The 19,649-nt window shown below is 44.2% G+C and overlaps 1 protein-coding gene across 1 annotated transcript in view; it reads left to right on the forward strand.

Moving 5' to 3' along the window:
• MICU2 (mitochondrial calcium uptake 2) overlaps positions 1-19,649 on the forward strand; it is an 840,968-nt gene that overhangs the window by 685,258 nt on the left and 136,061 nt on the right. Inside the window, exon 7 of the mRNA XM_069202256.1 lies at positions 15,215-15,274. Coding sequence (XP_069058357.1) covers positions 15,215-15,274 — 60 coding nt within the window. The remainder of the gene's footprint in view (positions 1-15,214; positions 15,275-19,649) is intronic.

Raw genomic sequence — 19,649 nt, forward strand, 5'->3', positions numbered from 1 at the left:
GACCGAATTTCAAGACCACATTCTCAGCTACAATTATCCCTATTTTGTAAATCTACTGTTTGTCAAATTGTGATTCTAGGTAAATGTGAGCAATATGTCAACAGAGTAGAGGGCCCATCACTATATTCTTGCTTCTCTCAATACTGACACCATCTGCTGAAACCGCTTTAATGCAGCAGGGCAATCCTGTGGCACCAGGGTCAAGAGTAGTTGAAAAATATGCCACAGGTCTTCGAGAGTCTCCATGCAACTGAGTAAGCACTGAGAGAGTTCAGCCCTCCCTCTCACTGCAAAATGAAGTGAACAACAATTTATTATATTCCCTACCTCAATTGTGCGGTTGATGGTACCTCATGAACAAGCCCCAGGAAACCGTAGAAGACAAGTAACGCCACATTTTATTATTTAACTATCTGGGGATCTGGGACTACACCGAGTCCAATAACTTTAACTGCTCAACTTCAAATCCATAAGCACAACTCAACTTTCAGGTTGCTCAGTCACAGGACACATACCTCCAATACAATAACGAACCTCGACAAAGACAATTGTGATGCATAATCCTATTGCACTCATATCTCCACCACTGCAACTGTTTTTGAAACTGCAAACTCTTTCAGTCTTAAAGTTCAGGCTTTGGACTTAAGGGACACAAGCAATTATGAACTTAGGCAATTTCTTTTCAGCTCCTTTCTTTCTTGTAACATAGACTGGGGGGTGTTTGTATCTCAATCTTCAGCTATATCTCAAAAACCGATGGAAACAATCTCTTACTAGTCCCTTCAAAGTTGTTCTCAATGCCTTTGGCAACTGAACAAGTGTTTTCAGAAGTCATAAAGAAGATAATTATTTCCCTACAAGGGTACAGCCATTTCTTGAAGTTATACTTGTGGACAACTCACTCCTAACTCCCCACAGTTTATGGTTTACTTTTGATGTATCTCCACTTCTTCAAATGAGCATAGTAAAATTATCATACCTCTGTGCTAATGGGTAAAGACTCTATGCTTCCTAGAGTTCCTGCATACAAAGTTAACCAGTTCAATATCTGTTTGACAGTGTCAGAAATCTAGTCCGGTTTAATGGGAGGTCCTCCAACATGAAGTGCTGTGGAATCTTTGTGCACTATTCGTAGTTGCAAGGACGTTTTTCCTTAGAAATAACTGTCTTGGCCAAATCCTTTTTTCTCTGTGGATCTCTTCCGGCCAAACTAAAGTAAGCATTAATAAATCCGTCCTGTAAAACCCACCATGGATGGAAATAACCGTATCGATTCCATGCTAATTTCAAAGAGTCTCTCTGTAGCTCAGATAATAGAAAAGGTAGCCATACTTAGCTATGAGCATTTCTGCAATGTGATTTGCAGCAGTGTTAGAGTAGGACAAAGTTAACTAGCTAGGGAGAGGCTGTTCAACTCCTAATATGTTGAGGGCTATGATTAGCCACAAATGTTGGCAGCAACTCAGTAGCAATGGTATCTTTCTTGTTGGTATTCTTTAAAGAGGAAGATCTTTCCATCCATATAAACTATCTTCCTTATGCACCTGTTTTCATCTGTATGGCAGGAGAAAGAGTTGTTCTGTCAGACTTACTAATGATAGTGCACTATTTTATGCAGTGGGAGCTTGACACTTTAGTTTCTCTGTAGAGCCATCAAATAGATCGCTCCACAGGGAGCCCCATTAGTTGTACATTGTACACCTACATGACTTACCCAGTCAAATGTTTAAATGAAAAACACGCCCCTATAAGGATGACATTTTCCTGACCTGAGTAGCAACAGACAGGCACACCCTCCTTCTAATTTCTGTCTATGGACGTAGTCAGAAATTATTTTTCAAAGTAGGGTTCCTCTTGATCCTCATAGCATGTCTGTGTGCATGTATAGTATCTATGCAAATTTGGTAGTGCTATTTATTAAAACCTTTTGTGAGTTTGTGGTGGGGCCATGACTTACAAGAGGCCAATCCTCGAGTAAGTCAAGATGCCCCACCATGTGCAATAGTTATAAAAGATGTATTCCTGTTGGAGAATCATGTGTAAAAGTTTCAAACATTATTTAATCAGAGTATGAAGGATTAAATCAATAATATGTAGTAGAGTATCATTATATTGCCTTTGTTAGAACCCTAGTCTGATAACTTAAAACACCAGTAAGGAGAATGCAGGCAAAGAGTAGCATGTTACTGAGCTGTTTTGTAAGACCCAGAAGACTGCATATCTGACTTGACTCATGGTTCTGCCAAAGCCATGGGTGTGTCAGACTTTTTAGATTAATTGTCCATAGTCCTGCTTTGTGTATCAATTTCTTTAAGTTTTTAGAAGAACTGAACAGTCTAGTTTGGAAATTGATATTCTTTGAACATCAGCATCTGACTTTTTGATGAGAGTAATGTGCTATACGTTACAGTTAGTGAGATTATGGAGGGACAAGGGCACACATTCAGGAAGAGGGTGTTGTGTCATTAAACTACGATAGTGCACATTGGAGGAAAGAGGGAAGGTGCTAGAGAGCTGTGTGAAACAGTGTGTAGGCAAGCCAAATTAAGTACTTATTTAATGCAAAGTAGGATAAATCTCCCACAAATTCATTTTAAAGAAATTACAATCACTGTACATTTTTACTTACCTTTTATGATGTGCAACATGTTTTGGTACTTAAAAGTGTTCAAAAGTATCCCAAACCTTCATTAGAACCTGCAGCTGATTAATACTCTCTGTGGATTGCCAACATGACTTTGTTTTTGGTGGTGAATATATTAGCCTTCATATGCCTATTCAGATCCTATTTGCCTGAGCTACTGATCAGTCCCTTTAACCAAAGAACATATGGTACTTCGCGGCCAACAGAGTTCACTGCATTCATAAAAACAAAAATATTATGTGCAGCAAAAACACGTTTTTATGTTCTCCCACATCTACTCATAAAATTTTATTATTTGAAGCTATCTGTTCCCATATCATTCCATAACAAGTATTAAAGCAAGCCTGATCAAATTTGTGTATGCAGAGATTATTTGTATATTTACATGTGCCTGCTCTTACAAAAGTCTGAGTTTCCAAAATGGTTATTACACTTCAAGTGTTAATGCTTGTTAATCTTGACTTATCAGTAGTAGGTAAGTGTTTAAGTACTTTTTCGGTCTTTGTGCATGCTGACATGGAGTGGGGGGGGAGGCTGTAACCTATTGTTGCCTGCATGAATATGATGTGGTTGGGTAACGTGTATGACATAGTTTACCTAGATAGATGTTAGGACTGCAGGATCCTCTGCATGGTGAACAGGTGTGTACCCATGCCCTGAGTGTCCGACTGCAAGTGAAACTGCTATTGTAACCTATTGTTGATTCTAGTGTAACACAAATCTATTTGGTGGATAGAGCCCAAGGCCTGTCTCTGCTAATGCAAGGTCCAGAACCTGTTCTGTGACTTGTGGTGGCACATCAAGCACACGTAATATTGGGCAAAGGTCTACCTTCCACACCTTGTGTCACATAAAGGTGTTGTGGCAGTGTACCAAGTTTTTGTGAATTATGAATGTGACCACACATTTTTCCCAGTATCACTAAAAGTATGTTCTCCTGATCCCTCTCATGTAATGTTCCTCTGTTATGGAAATCTCAGATACTTGCACTTGACATTCATTGTGCATGTTGGATGAGTGTCTGCGGTTTGTGTGTGACTCATGCATGTTAGTAGAATTCTGTGTGGCGAGAGTCCGAGTAATGGGACCTGCCATATCCATTTTGGATGCCTCTGGCTTAGCACGGCACAGGATGAAGGGTGGATGCATTTTCTGCAGACAGTGGGAAGTGTATTGACTACATTTGTGTTGCTGGAAGATGGAGACCAATCCATACATTGAAGTGAAGGGGGATGGAGACGGGATCCCCTTAGAAATTCAAACTACCATTTGTTAAAAGGTAGGCATGATGGGTGGGACTGTAGTTTCTGTTTCTAGGTGAGGTATTGTCTGTCCTGGACTACTGGTACAGGAAGGTTGATGACAACCAGGTGCAGAGATATCACACTTCGTTATGCTCTTGTTTTAGAAGCTCCTGCTTGAAGCCAGCATAATTGCTACCTGTTGAGACAGCCATCACCTTATACAAAGGTTGTGTCTGAAGAGCAGCCATAAAATGGCATTTGAAAGTGAACCAACAAGCCATTTCCAAAATCTTAGGCAGTGCATCCAGATCACCTTGTCTGGAAAATTTATATTAAATTGGGATCCAAACCACTCACTTTGCTCCATTTCAAAATTCTTCATTACCAAAGAAGGGAGTGCTGTGTCGTACTTGAAGGACTGCTGTGTGATCAGGGCTGAAGTCTACATGATAGCCAGTCACTAAGAGGTGAGTACACCTGAAGTCTGCCCTTTCTCTTGGAGGATCTGAGGTTTTGCCTAAAGCCTGCCTGCTAAGACAGGGAAAGAGTGAGCCTGATCCTCCAGGAGGCGAAGCTCTGTATATTCGGGCATGGGTAATACCCAGAGAGAGCAAGAGACTGCCAAGGAGTGAAGTATATGTGAAAGTGGTCCACCAGTCTCCCAAACCCATTTTAGTTTCCTTCTACAGGAATCAAATATTGCGTGACATCCTGCTGTGGCTGAGAGACTGGTGTTGCTGCTTCCTACTTCAGAGGCCAAGTGCGCCATTACAGCTGAGGTGTGCACCCTGATAAGCTTGTAGACTGCAACTACCAAAGTCATCCACAAGGTTGAAATTGGTCCAGAGTTCGCACCTACCAAACCAGCATCTCATCTGTATCTGGCCTAGGAAGGCCCTGCAACTGTGAAGATGAGAATTGCCAGAGGGAGCTGCCACACTGAAATCCCTGAATACTTCAAGTTGTAAGCATTGCTGCAGTGGCCACTGCCATCCTGACAATCAAAATCCATTGCTGCAGGAGCAAGGCCACAGCACACATTAGTCTCCCACCCACCTGGACTGCAGTGTAGCCACGCTGCTTAAGAACTGTGTGAAAGAGAGACAAAATAATGGGTAGAAACCTACTGCGTGAATTCCCTTAAGTAAATTAAATTTGCCAATTATGTGTGTACCAATTTTAACATGATTGAAAGGGAGACCACATGCACTTTATCACAGGTTAGCAGGGGAAACTGCTCAAAGTCCTATGCCCAACAAAAACGGATTCAGCAAAAGAAAACAAAAATGCCTAGGAAATACCACAAAAAAGCTAGTAATTTTTTTTACACTCATGAAGTAAACAGAGTTCAGAACTTATGTGCATATATATGCTTTCGTGAGTAATTGATTGAACTGCACTTATGGTTTGCTAGTGCTGTGTCCCAGAGTAGATGCTGGGGATCACAAACCGTGCTGAACTCCTTATTGGGGGAGGATACCGAGCGGTGTACTGCCTCAGGGTCACAACGATTATTTGAACCCTGGGCTACATTCCTCTAATTGTGCTTTGTAGCATTAAATAACACTCTATGGTAAAAGCACTTTTTTATTTAAAAAAAAAAATTAAGCATTGGACTGTACAATACATTATTGTGTCTTCTGGTTGATTGAGTTCTGATCTGTTGTCCCCCATGCTACCTACCTGAGAATCCTCGGAATGCTCTCCATCACTACCCCGAGAAACTGTGGAAAGGGTGCACCTAGTCCACTTTGAAGAGCCATAGTAAGATGAACCCCAGGACATCAGTGGCAAGTGACCTCAGTCACTACTGTTGGGGCCCAATGGCCCTGCCTGCCCTATCGACCATGAACCACGTTTGACAGTGGAGCTATTGGTCATCTGGGAGGCAGAAAAGAAGTGGAACAGAGAAGCCGCCTTGCACATGATGGCTTGAATGAAAAAACAGTGCTTGTGTTGCCCTTCTATCTACCAACGCCATGCATGCAAACTCAGCTCTTGTGACGCCAGTGCCTTAAACTGTGGACCGGTGGCATAGCAAGGGTGCAGTGACTCCTGGTGCATGGCAGGGAAATGGGACTTCCTGTCCACTGGCTGGGTAGTTAAAAAAAAAAAAAAAAAAAAGTCTCAAATTGGGTTCAGTGGGTCCGCTGCCACTGCAGTATTGTTAGATATGTCACTATTGTAAACACTGCAAACAGAGTGTGTAAAGAAACTGACCTGTTAGTCACCGAGCAAAAAAGTGGACTTAACCAAGTTTACTTGCATACACAGCATGGGGGCACCTAAACGTCACATCGGTAAGTTGCATCGTAAAAGTGTGAAGGAAATAGTTGCAATTTAAGACTGGCGGTCTCTTGATTTATGTTTTAAAAAGTTTCAATAGTGGGGAGAGAAACCTTATACGTGGCTGCTCAATGGAGTGTTACACCCATTATTATTAGTGACATATTCTTGGCAGCATGTACTTGGTTGACTGAACCCCAATTTCACAGTGACAAGAAGTATGGCGAATGATGGCCACAAGCTTCATCATTGCAGCATATAATATTTATAATATTGACCTTAACCTACTTATTGTCCTAGTGGACTAATCCCACACTGTTCTATGACACGGCCACGTTATCGAATCTGGATTTATCCTCATCTAACTTGTATTTTTCGTACCTGGAAAATTAAAGTTGGCGCAGGTGCTGCTTGTAATTCACCATGAACGTTTACATAATATTTCTTCAATGGACAAAAGTGTGGTCGTTTTAGAAATGGGAGCAAGACACTACATTTACTGACCTAAGTTGGCATAAAGTGATATGACTATAAATGAGTTTACAACATGGCAGCACATCATGAATACAACGGCATACATTTAAAAACAGAAGAATACTATTTTAACTGAGCATATTTGCTAACTCAGAGTTGTAGTCGTGACTGCATCCCAACATTAATTCAAAGTGGACATTACCATAGAGAAAGACACATTATCTCTACATTTGGAGCTTACCTCCGATCACTTAAGATAATTGGCGCATTAGCTTGAAACACTTGCCTCTTAACCATCTCCAAAAATCAATTCAGTCCTCTTCACCAAAATACATTTTTCAGCTTTTACTAAAATCCATGTACTTGTCAAATTTGTTTCTAAAGTACTTGTTTATGGCGATCTGTGCATACCTAATTTTTTATATTAGTTTAAAGGTTATCAAAAATCTGTTTTGCCTGGTTGGTGATGCAGCGTCTGGCTGTAATTGTGCGTCACATGGGTCAATTTAGTAAAGTTGTTTTGTCCAGTCTTTGTGCTTGAGATCTTTTGCCTGTCAGTTTGTTTTTGGATTGGTATATCCATGAGTCTCAATTTACGAGAAATTAAAATATTGCAGTTAATTTTAGTATTTTATTTGAATACTATATCACAACTAAAGAACATAAACGACTATTGTACATACAAATAATATGTCAGTTGTTAGACCTGACACCCTTAGGGTGGTCATCCCCCAACTTTTTGCCTGCCTCCTTCCACTTTTATGACACTGTTTCTGCTTGTTTTAGGACTCTGCGCCCTTAACCACTGCTAACCAGTGGTAAAGTGCATATGCTCTCTCCATTAAACATGGTAACATTGGTTCACTTCCAATTGGCATATTTGATTTACTTGCAAGTCCCTAGTAAAGTGCACTACATGTGCCCAGGGCCTGTAAATTGAAGGCTACTAGTGGGCCTATAGCACTGGTTGTGCCACCCACATAAGTAACCCCTTAACCATGTCTCAGGCCTGCCATTGCAAGGCATGTGTGTGCAGTTTCACTGCCACTTCGACTTGGCATTTGAAAGTTCTTGCCAAACCTTAAACTCCTGTTTTTCTGCTTTAAAATCACCCCTAAGTTAGGCCCTACGTAACCCATAGGGCAGGGTGCTATGTAGGTCATTCATTTCAAGCTTTATTTCGGCAACAGATGCAATAAAAGCATTCCATAAACAGACATAGAACCACAATATACAAAATACAATAAAATCCTCAGGATAAAATTCCACATAGTCAGGGCTCTAGAAATATAATCACACCATAGGTAGACTATCAGAGTATACGTACAACGTAATTATTCATAAAAGTTTATGGACCTATACTATATAATAGCTAAACAAAATAATGTTCTAAGTCATGGAAATAAGCCAATAAACTTTACCAGATGGATTTAAGTTCTTAATGACTTTACATTAACCTGCCCTAAATAAAAAAATTACGCCTATTATAATAAAAATGTATAAATATGAAAGGGAGGCTAAGGATAAAAACCTTAGCATTTTGTTAAAACATAATCTATATTGTTTGGTAGAAGAAATTTATTGTTGTTTAGGGTCTTACTCTGATGCGCCATATTGCTGCTAGAAACTTTGCCACTGCACACACCACAGGCCCATAGGTACTACAGATCCTAAGGGCTAGGTGGCAATCCCTAATACCCAGGCTATTGCAGAGAGGTTTTATCCAACGGGCCCTTTGTTTTTTGTATGCCGGGCAGTGGAATGGAACATGGCTAATTGATTCCATGATGTTACACCCCATCGGGCAAAAATCTGTACCATTAACAGTTTTCTTCAATGTAGAAGTAAGATCAGGTACTGGTAAGGATCCTATTCTGAATCGTATGTAAAGTGCGCATGCCACAGGATGTAAGATAATATCTAAAAAATGCTCAAACTTGTAATGACACTTAAATAATAAAAAATTGTCCGTCATACTACCCGACGGAACAGCTGCTAATGTTGACATTTGCACCCTCTCCCAGTATGCATCCTTCAGGTTCTGTGAGGCATTTTTTGGAAGATGCAAAGGATCCGACCAATAGGAACCCAACCCGAGTTTAAGAAGACCACTTTTAACATAAAAGCACCATGGGAATTTCCCCACCTGGGAGTCCCTCAAGAGCACTCCTAACCAAGTCCTTTAGGGATCTAAATCTGGTGTGGACCAGATCTGTATCTAGTATTGCAACGGTCTCAAAGCAGCAATATCTGCGATGGAAAACTGATTCAAATCCATTCGAATAGGCACAGTAGGAGAACTCGAGGGGACCTTCAGGAGGGCCTTGATAAAGGATGTCTCTGCTCTTTCCATTTCATGAAGTTTGCCGTGGCCCCACAACTCAGCGCCGTACAAGGCACTCGCTCTAGCTTGCACTTTATAAATGTCTACTGATGGTGTAATGGGAAAGGTAGGTATTCTAGCAGCAAATCTCAGGATACCCCCGCCTTTTGTTTAAGGCACATAGTGCATTTTATCAGATGTGCTGGCCATTTATGGGAGTTTCCTGATCTAACTCCCAGGTAGTCAAAATTAGTTACACGTTCAAGGGCCTTGCCATCCAGCACTACACTTTTCTTTACTCTAGCTTTTAAGTCTCTAAATACCATACATTTGGTTTTGGAGCTGTTTATTTGGAGGCCATGGTCTCCACAGAACCCTGAAAATTTCTCCAGAAGCCTGGATAGACCAGAGGCAGTTTGAGATAAAAGCAGGGTGTCATCAGCGAACAATAGACACAGTGTCTTAATGCCACCCAATTTAGGTGCATTGTTTAGACTATCGAACAAATACGAAATGCAAGCGTTTATGAAAAGTATAAAAAGAGTGGGAGCCAAGACACAGCCCTGTCTAACACCTTTCTGTATGGGGAACTCATCAGATAATTCTCCATCCTTCCCCCACCTTACTCTAGCAAAACTCTCTGGGTACAGTTCCCTAATCAAGTTTAACAGTGGGCCGGGGACATCGATTTTAGCCAGGATCTCCCATAGCTTGAGCCGGGGACCAAATCAAAGGCGGATCTAAGATCGACAAAGGCAACAAACAGCCTACCGCCATCCAGGTCCACAGTTTTCCACTTAATTGTGAGGAACTGGAAGACCTGGTCCACCGTGGCCATCTTTTGCCTAAAACCCACCTGCAAGTGGTTTAGGGTCCATTCTCATCTATCCAGGCTCTAAGCCTGCCCAAAACCTGGAAAGAAAAAATCTTCTGAAGATTATCCAATAGACTAATCGGTCTGTAATTTCCCAGCTCTGATTTATCCCCTTTTCTTATGAATAGGGACAATTATTGCTCCCTTCCAAGAATGGGGAATAGTATTGCTCTCCAAAATGGCGCTTGAGATTCGGTTAATGTAAGGATCCCATAGTTTAAAGTCAGATTTATATAAGTCAGCCGGTATCCCATCTAACCCAGATGCCTTCCCTAGTTTTTGGGCCTTAATTGCTATTTCTGTTTCTTTACTAGTAAATGGACTGATACCACATGCACCATCAATCTTGTCCATGTGGGCACTCCCTGTGTCCACTGGAGGGACAGAATCCTGGCTATCGAGTTTGGGAAAATATCAAGTCCAGGTTTTTGAAGGGATATGGCAGTCGGGCCTAACGCTCAAGTTGCATGCATTTCGTGAAACCAGGGACCAGAAGCGCTTTGCATTAGGACCCTTGGCTGCTGTCAGCAAATCTTGCTATATATCCTGTGCCCACTGTGCCTTACTAGACTTGATTATCGCAACATAGTCAGACCTTGCCAGCTTTATAGCTGGCCTGTCCTGTTGTCTGAGCACTTCCAAGAGGCCACACTTGGCCCTCTTTCAGGCATTACTGAACCATACATTTTGTTTGTGCATTCTAGGCTTCCTGTAGTCTCCCTAGTTAAGAGGGCCTTCAGGGAAGTAAAAAGCTCAGCATGGTTTGCCAAAATCTGGTCCGGGGAATAGGAATTGGATGCAAGGGCACCTATGTAACCAGACACCAAGTTGTACATTCGGGCGACTAGTACATCTGTGTTCATAAAAGCTTCCCATCTTAGTGAGTGCTGATTGCTTGCCACCACTAGAGGGGGCAGAACCTCCTGTTCTAGTTGGTTGGCCCCAGGAGCAGAAAACCACCTCTCCCACTCTAACATGAGGGGAAACTGATCGCTGTAAGATTGGTCACCCACTTTAAGATCCCTAATTTCCTCCCAAATTCTAATGCCAATGAGCACAAAATCAGCCTATTATAAGACCCTCTGGAGAAAGTGGGTCGCGCAGGAGCATCTGAGGAAAAACGCCCATTTCTTCGCCTAAGGCCATACAATAGCATTAAATCTATAACCTGCAATACCCTTGGACTGTGCTTAGGCTGTTTCCTCAGGCTGGAGAAAGATGGAATTCCCCATATTGTGTCCTCTTCCTGAGTTAACTCGGCAAGGAGTGTATTAGGCTCTAAAAAAGCATTGAAATCGCCACCTATGATGACAGAATGTGAGGGGAGTAGATCTACCACATGGGTATCTAGCAAGGAAATAGTTGCTGAATTTTTGCTAGGGGAACCTGGTCTATAGTAAAGATTGACACACAAGAGCAAAGGACTCAATTTTGGCTTGAGTGAAACTGCTGAGTCCACTTAAAAGTTATTTCACTTGCCCTGCCTGAGAAATCTTAACCCATGTGATGAGAGCCTCTCCTGCCCTCCCCGCTGGTAAGGAATTAGCCTCCTTGCAAGATGAGATATAGCCCTGTCTATGCACATTCGAAGTAGCCCATGTTTCCTGAAAAAGGCAAATACTACAGGAATCACTTGGAGAGCCCCAGTCAGGATCATCAGTCTTGTTCTGTAAGCCCGCTATATTCCATGAAATTAATGAGGGGTAGAAGGGCCTAGATGTTGAATGGATATTGTTGGTGACCTTGGAACAATGTACTAAAGACAAGCATGTAGTATCTTCTATTAGCCTTGGACTCTCATCCTGAACATAATCCCCCATGACAGTCCCCTGGGGGCACCCAGTCAAAACCCTATGAGAGATGCCACCCTCATACGATGAAATAATGTTCGAGGGGGCTGCTGTTCCTTTTAGTCAATCAATATCTGAAAGATTAGAACTTTGCGTTTTCTTTGTTGATTTCAGGTTCTTACCCATAGTCTCTTTCTCCAAGTAGTGTTCCCAAAAGGGGCTGTTAAAGAAAGAACTGTCTCAACAGAGCCCATGAAGGGGACCCCATTCTCAGGAGAGGTAGTTAGATCCTTAGTTGGGGTACCCCAATCGGGCCATTTGGTTTTGAGAACGATGTTTGATCTATTACATAATGGGTTGCGGGCCTCAAGAGATAGCAAACCTTTTACCAGGTCAGGGCTAGCTAAAACTAGCTTGATGGTATCCCAATGGCCTGGATTGCCTTTATGGTGCCTAGCAGAATTAATATCTGAGTGGATAATGGAGCCACATTTTCTAACGTGTTTTATCCAATATTTGTGGATAATTGCGGGACCTTACACATGTATATTGAATGGTCGCTTTTGTGATTAGATTCCATGTGTTACCTTGCGGAAATATTCCATGGATCGCCAGTAGTGGGACTGGGCTGTAAAAGGTAACTGCTATAGCTAGATACCCTGGGGGCATTTTTACTGGTTCCTGGTAATGGTGATAGCTTAGTCAATAGCTTGTCGGGGCCCGCACCGGGTTTGTTCCTCTCCTCTAAGGCAGTAGGAAGAGTGGAGTTGTGGCTTTTTCCAGGGGAGATCTCCCCGGTCCTCTTCTTTGCCTCCAGATGAAGTAGGGTAAGAGCCTCTAACAGCATTCGTTTTAGGTCTTTTACCTCTTGCTTTAGATCTGTAATTAAGTTGACCACTTCTATCTGAAAGTTACCGCCTCTAGCCTGTCTACTAGGTAATTCCACGTTGGAATTCGAAAAACCTACCTCTGTGTTATGGCCAAAGTCTTCTAATAAGGAAAAACAATTTGAACAGGGTATATCATGTGCTATAGTAACTCTACTTGCACCACCCACATCTACTATTTGCGTGCGGCATTGGCCTTGGGCCACTGGATCAACTACATCATCAGGACCCACTGGTTGTAACAGGTCTGCATGGCTGGCAGAGTTGCCCCTTTTGGGTGTTCTAGGTTTGAAAAAGGATGAGAGCGGGGCACTGATAGACTTCTTAGTGGGTCTACTCTCCTTCCCTTTCAACATGGACTCATCCTCTTCAGTTAAGGTATCAATTTTGTCAGTGGCACAGTTGGGAAATCTCTTCGAGGTTTTGTGAGATTTAGGGATTTTAGATGAAGTGGCTGTCATTACAGGACTGCCTTGTGCTTTTCGCTTCCCCATCCTCTGGTTGCTATTGTAGACGTCACATATATGAACAAAAGCAAGTAAAGTATGAAACCAGAGGACTGTACCTTAAGACCAAGAGGTATGGCCCGGCTCGGCCTCTTCCGGTCACTGACGGGCACATACGGGCCCGGGCGCGACCCGCGCGCATCCCACGCAGCGGGATGTCAGTCAAGCTATTTAGCGCTCCAGTGTTCTGGTTCCGCCCGTGGCTATCTGGGACAGGGAGTCCCTCGAAGAATAGTGCTGCCTCGTGTCCCGCACAGCAGGATTTCAGTTATGCCATTGATCGCTCCGGTGTTCTGGCTACGCCCCCGGTTATCTGGGGCAGGGAGTCCCTTGAAGAAAAATGCTGTCTCGCATCCCGCGCAGCGGGATGTGAGTCGTGCTACTTAGCGCTCAGGTGTTCTGGCTCCACCCCCACCCGGGGCTATCTGGGACAGGGAGTCCCTCGAAGAATAGTGCTGCCTCGCGTCCTGCTATGTAGGTAAAACACAGGACATGTACATGTGTGTTTTATGTGTCCTGGTAGTGGAAAACTCCTAAGTTCATTTTCCACTACTGTGAGGCCTGCTCCTTTTCTAGGATAGCATTAGGGCTTCCCTCATGTACTGTTTGAGTGGTAGATTTTGACCAGAAAGGGGTAACCAGGTCATAGTTAGTCTGGCCAGAATGGAAATAGAAAATCCTGCTTATTGGTGAGGTTGGATTTTATATTACTATTTTAGAAATGCCACTTTTAGAAAGTGAGCATTTCTCTGCACTTAAAATCCATCTGTACCTTACAGCCTGTCTCCAATCCATGTATGGGCTGGGCTGGTTGACAGTTCCCTTGTGCATTTCACCCAGGCAACCACAAACACAGGATGCTCAGTCACATTTGCACTCATCTGCATACTGAATGGGTCTTCCTGGGCTGGGAGGGTGGAGGGCCTGACTCTTACATTTCAAAGGCTAGTGGCCTGCCCTCACACAATAGACTGCCAAACCCCCTTCTGGGACCCTGGCAGACAGACCTGTACTGAAAGGGAACCTTGTGCACTTCAAAACCACTCTTTGAAGTCTCCCCTACTTCAAAGGCATTTTTGACTATACAAACTGGGTCTCTGACCCCACCAACTCAGACACTTCAGGACCTGAACCTGCAACCTGTCAAGAGGAACTGCCTGACTGCCCAAAGGACTCATCTGGACTGCTTTGCTGGGAAGGACTGCTGCCCTCTGACTTTGCTTCGAAGTGATCTCCAATGATTTGGATTGAGCTTGCCTCCTGTTTTCTGAAGTCTCTGGGCCAAAAAAGACTTCATCTCTTCAAATAATGTCTTGGGCACCGAAAATAGACGCACATCCTGCCGGAAACGACACACAGCTTGCCTTGCGATGAGGAAATCGCTGCACAGCCGAACAGGAATGATGCTGCACGACTTTCCAAGTGAAGAATCGACACAGCGCCTGCCTTGCAGCCAGAAATGCGATGCACAGCCTACTGGATTGACGCACAGCCGAACTGGAACGACGCAGCCTGACTTCCCGAGTGAAGAATCAACGCAGCTCCTGCCGTGCGCCAGAAAATGTGACACATCGCCTACCAGATTGACGCAACGACTGTGACTTCATCCCACATGCCCAGGGTTTCCACGCATCGTCCCTGGGCATCAAAAATTTCCCTACAGCATAGTGAGGAAGCAAGATTGCTGCATTTACTGTATGAGATACACCCTCCTGCTGTATTCACCCTTTTTTTTATGAGTTGTGTTTCCTCTGTCCACCACCTTATTATCCCTAATAAGTTGTTGATTATAAATACATTTATGAATAAATGTTCATGTTACCAAGCCTTCCATTTTAAGTCAGAGGTAGTTGGCCAATTTATAGCAAGGCCAAGATCACGAAAATCTTCAGATAGTTGCCATATATATATATATAAATATGGTGCAGTTTTACACTTGAGAAGTTGAAACGAGCAGAGGTGGTGGGGGAGGATGCACTTACCTTCTTATAGGTTGAGTCAGAATTGTATTAAAATGGCTCTTGAGAGCTCCTCGTGGCTGTCTGTTGAGTTTTGATTTACTACAAAATATTTCTCAGTGTTTCAGCGCCTCCACATCCCCCAGTTTTTTAACAAGACCCGATAGGGAAAAAAGTGTGAAATCATTAACATTGTTGCGTTTTTTTCCTCTTTTTGCTGTGCTTTAGTTGCAAAGGATACTAAGACATAAGGATGAAGTTGCGCCTGCTGCATTACCGACTGCTTCAGTAAGTACGCTATCCTTACCATAAATGTTCCATTTTAAACCTTTTGTGACTTTTAGAGGGTGTTCAGTTCAGTTGCTGTTTAGAACTTGTAGCGAAACGAATAGTCAAATCGACACAGAGGTAACGTGTTTAGAATTTGGGGTATTTTTTGTTTCCACCTAGGTCTCAAATCGCACTTCAAGTCCTTGAGCTTTCCGGAGACTGTTACATGTGATGCTAAAATCTAGGAAGTCTACTGCCTCTGATCTTAAATTTTCAAGTGTAGAAAGAAGTTGAAGGCTCTTAACTGTGTGCCTTCTGAAAAATTGTGGTGGTGACACACACAAAAGGAGCTCACCACTATGGTTTACACTATACTGATTGCTCTTGATGCCAATTAGGTGTTTTTGTTTAAGCCTTCTAATGAATGTCCTATTTGCCTAATGACCGTATGTAGGAAGTTGGCTCTGTATGTGCTATTTCAAAGTAAGGAATAGCATGCACAGAGTCCAAGGGTTCCCCTTAGAGGTAAAATAGTGGTAAAAATAGATAATACTAATGCTCTATTTTGTGGTAGTGTGGTCGAGCAGTAGGCTTATCCAAGGAGTAGTGTTAAGCATTTGTTGTACATACACATAGACAATAAATGAGGTACACACACTCAGAGACAAATCCAGCCAATAGGTTTTGTTATAGAAAAATATATTTTCTTAGTTTATTTTAAGAACCACAGGTTCAAATTCTACATGTAATATCTCATTTGAAAGGTATTGCAGGTAAGTACTTTAGGAACTTTAAATCATAAAAATTGCATGTATACTTTACAAGTTATTGACAAATAGCTGTTTTAAAAGTGGACACTTAGTGCAATTTTCACAGTTCCTAGGGGAGGTAAGTTTTTGTTAGTTTTACCAGGTAAGTAAGACACTTACAGGGTTCAGTTCTTGGTCCAAGGTAGCCCACCGTTGGGGGTTCAGAGCAACCCCAAAGTTACCACACCAGCAGCTCAGGGCCGGTCAGGTGCAGTGTTCAAAGTGGTGCCCAAAACACATAGGCTAGAATGGAGAGAAGGGGGTGCCCCGGTTCCGGTCTGCTTGCAGGTAAGTACCCGCGTCTTCGGAGGGCAGACCAGGGGGGTTTCGTAGGGCACCGGGGGGGACACAAGCCCACACAGAAATTTCACCCTCAGCAGCGCGGGGGCGGCCGGGTGCAGTGTAGAAACAGGCGTCGGGTTCGCAATGTTAGTCTATGAGAGATCTCGGGATCTCTTCAGCGCTGCAGGCAGGCAAGGGGGGGATTCCTCGGGGAAACCTCCACTTGGGCAAGGGAGAGGGACTCCTGGGGGTCACTTCTCCAGTGAAAGTCCGGTCCTTCAGGTCCTGGGGGCTGCGGGGTCTCTCCCAGGCGTCGGGACTTTGGATTCAAAGAGTCGCGGTCAGGGGAAGCCTCGGGATTCCCTCTGCAGGCGGCGCTGTGGGGGCTCAGGGGGGACAGGTTTTGGTACTCACAGTATCAGAGTAGTCCTGGGGTCCCTCCTGAGGTGTTGGATCTCCACCAGCCGAGTCGGGGTCGCCGGATGCAGTGTTGCAAGTCTCACGCTTCTTGCGGAGAGCTTGCAGGGTTCTTTCAAGGCTGCTGGAAACAAAGTTGCAGCCTTTCTTGGAGCAGGTCCGCTGTCCTCGGGAGTTTCTTGTCTTTTCGAAGCAGGGGCAGTCCTCAGAGGATGTCGAGGTCGCTGGTCCCTTTGGAAGGCGTCGCTGGAGCAGGATGTTTGGAAGGCAGGAGACAGGCCGGTGAGTTTCTGGAGCCAAGGCAGTTGTCGTCTTCTGGTCTTCCGCTGCAGGGGTTTTCAGCTAGGCAGTCCTTCTTCTTGTAGTTGCAGGAATCTAATTTTCTAGGGTTCAGGGTAGCCCTTAAATACTAAATTTAAGGGCGTGTTTAGGTCTGGGGGGTTAGTAGCCAATGGCTACTAGCCCTGAGGGTGGGTACACCCTCTTTGTGCCTCCTCCCAAGGGGAGGGGGTCACAATCCTAACCCTATTGGGGGAATCCTCCATCTGCAAGATGGAGGATTTCTAAAAGTCAGAGTCACCTCAGCTCAGGACACCTTAGGGGCTGTCCTGACTGGCCAGTGACTCCTCCTTGTTTCTTTCTTTGTTCCCTCCAGCCTTGCCGCCAAAAGTGGGGGCCGTGGCCGGAGGGGGCGGGCAACTCCACTAAGCTGGAGTGCCCTGCTGGGCTGTGACAAAGGGGTGAGCCTTTGAGGCTCACCGCCAGGTGTCACAGCTCCTGCCTGGGGGAGGTGTTAGCATCCCCACCCAGTGCAGGCTTTGTTACTGGCCTCAGAGTGACAAAGGCACTCTCCCCATGGGGCCAGCAACATGTCTCTGGTGTGGCAGGCTGCTGGAACTAGTCAGCCTACACAGACAGTCGGTTAAGTTTCAGGGGGCACCTCTAAGGTGCCCTCTGTGGTGTATTTTACAATAAAATGTACACTGGCATCAGTGTGCATTTATTGTGCTGAGAAGTTTGATACCAAACTTCCCAGTTTTCAGTGTAGCCATTATGGTGCTGTGGAGTTCGTGTTTGACAGACTCCCAGACCATATACTCTTATGGCTACCCTGCACTTACAATGTCTAAGGTTTTGTTTAGACACTGTAGGGGTACCATGCTCATGCACTGGTACCCTCACCTATGGTATAGTGCACCCTGCCTTAGGGCTGTAAGGCCTGCTAGAGGGGTGTCTTACCTATACTGCATAGGCAGTGAGAGGCTGGCATGGCACCCTGAGGGGAGTGCCATGTCGACTTACTCGTTTTGTCCTCACTAGCACACACAAGCTGGCAAGCAGTGTGTCTGTGCTGAGTGAGAGGTCTCCAGGGTGGCATAAGACATGCTGCAGCCCTTAGAGACCTTCCTTGGCATCAGGGCCCTTGGTACTAGAAGTACCAGTTACCAGGGACTTATCTGGATGCCAGGGTCTGCCAATTGTGGATACAAAAGTACAGGTTAGGGAAAGAACACTGGTGCTGGGGCCTGGTTAGCAGGCCTCAGCACACTTTCAATTGTAAACATAGCATCAGCAAAGGCAAAAAGTCAGGGGGCAACCATGCCAAGGAGGCATTTCCTTACACCGTACATGTTAAGGTGCTTATGGGCATTTTGTGAAACAAGAAGAGGAAGTATGCTGCCTCTCTTTTGTCACCATGCCTGTGGAGTTGACCATGAATGCTGCGTTTGAAGAAACCATCTCTCAAGCATACCAGTGGTCCAGTGCAGTACTCGGTCTGCTACTTTATGTACTTGCTTCCTATGGAAGTCCCAAGTACCTGGAGTGTGTCTTGGTAGGTGTGAAGACCAAAGTAGGGCACAGGAGACTGCCATGTGTTTGGTTGCCTTTTACCTGTGTACCGACGTGACCTGGAGGAATGACAGAGTTTTGGGGAGCCCATTTGACCGACTCTCCCATCACTAGGTTGCAGTGCCAGTGTACAGACTTGAAAGTCTTCGTCATCACCAAAGAGTATTGTCATGCAGCTACCAAATTAAGACAGTGCTGAAACTACCCTGATTTATTTGAATAATCTTTGCACTGAGACCCTTTATTGTACCCCTTATGTAAAAGGCTGTTTTTGACTAGATGTGTTTGGTCTTCTAACATGTATATTACTCCGCAAGATAGGTGGGACTTTTCTCCCCATTAAACTTTTTTATATGTTTAACACACTTGTAGCCCCACAGGTTAGGGGTTGTAATACCTCTGTTTTTCACAAGGTTGCCTTGGTTTTTCTTCAAATGTTTTATGATCAGAATCTAACAAACTTCGGTATGAAATTAGTTAGGACTCTGTTATTCTTTTATTTCTTGCCCATAGCACGTTTCCTCGCCTTGTCTTCACCTTGGTCCAGTCTGCTAGAGGATCAGACAGCAAACTTGAGGGTGAATGATGGTCCAGTACCACGAGCTTGAGCTCAGATTGATGGACTGTTTGGTCATGGAAATTAACAGGGATTGCTGGCCCATTGTGGTGTGATAGACAAGTCCTCACCACTGCTCATGCATTCTTTAGCTCATCTGTGAGCTTTATCTCCAGTTAATCAGCTTAGCTGTTGACTGTCTTGCACAGCAGCCGAGCTGTGCCCTCTTTTTTGGAATGCAGTGTAGAAAGGTGATGTGGTACACACCAACTCTGAGACGCAAACACCTGCTTCAGATCCCCTTTGCTCAGCTGTGAGCCAAGTAACCATCCACTTCAGCGGGACAGGTGGCTATGCCGTAGTGTCCGATTTGGAGTTCAGTCAGAGAGTTAAGGTATGGTGTTGGGGGAGGGTCAAAAACCCGTGAGCTACATATGTGAGCAAATGTGATTGTGACGGTATGCATGCATGTCTGAGT

The sequence above is a fragment of the Pleurodeles waltl genome, chromosome 8, assembly GCF_031143425.1.
Source record: "Pleurodeles waltl isolate 20211129_DDA chromosome 8, aPleWal1.hap1.20221129, whole genome shotgun sequence".
Taxonomy (NCBI): Eukaryota; Metazoa; Chordata; class Amphibia; order Caudata; family Salamandridae; genus Pleurodeles; species Pleurodeles waltl.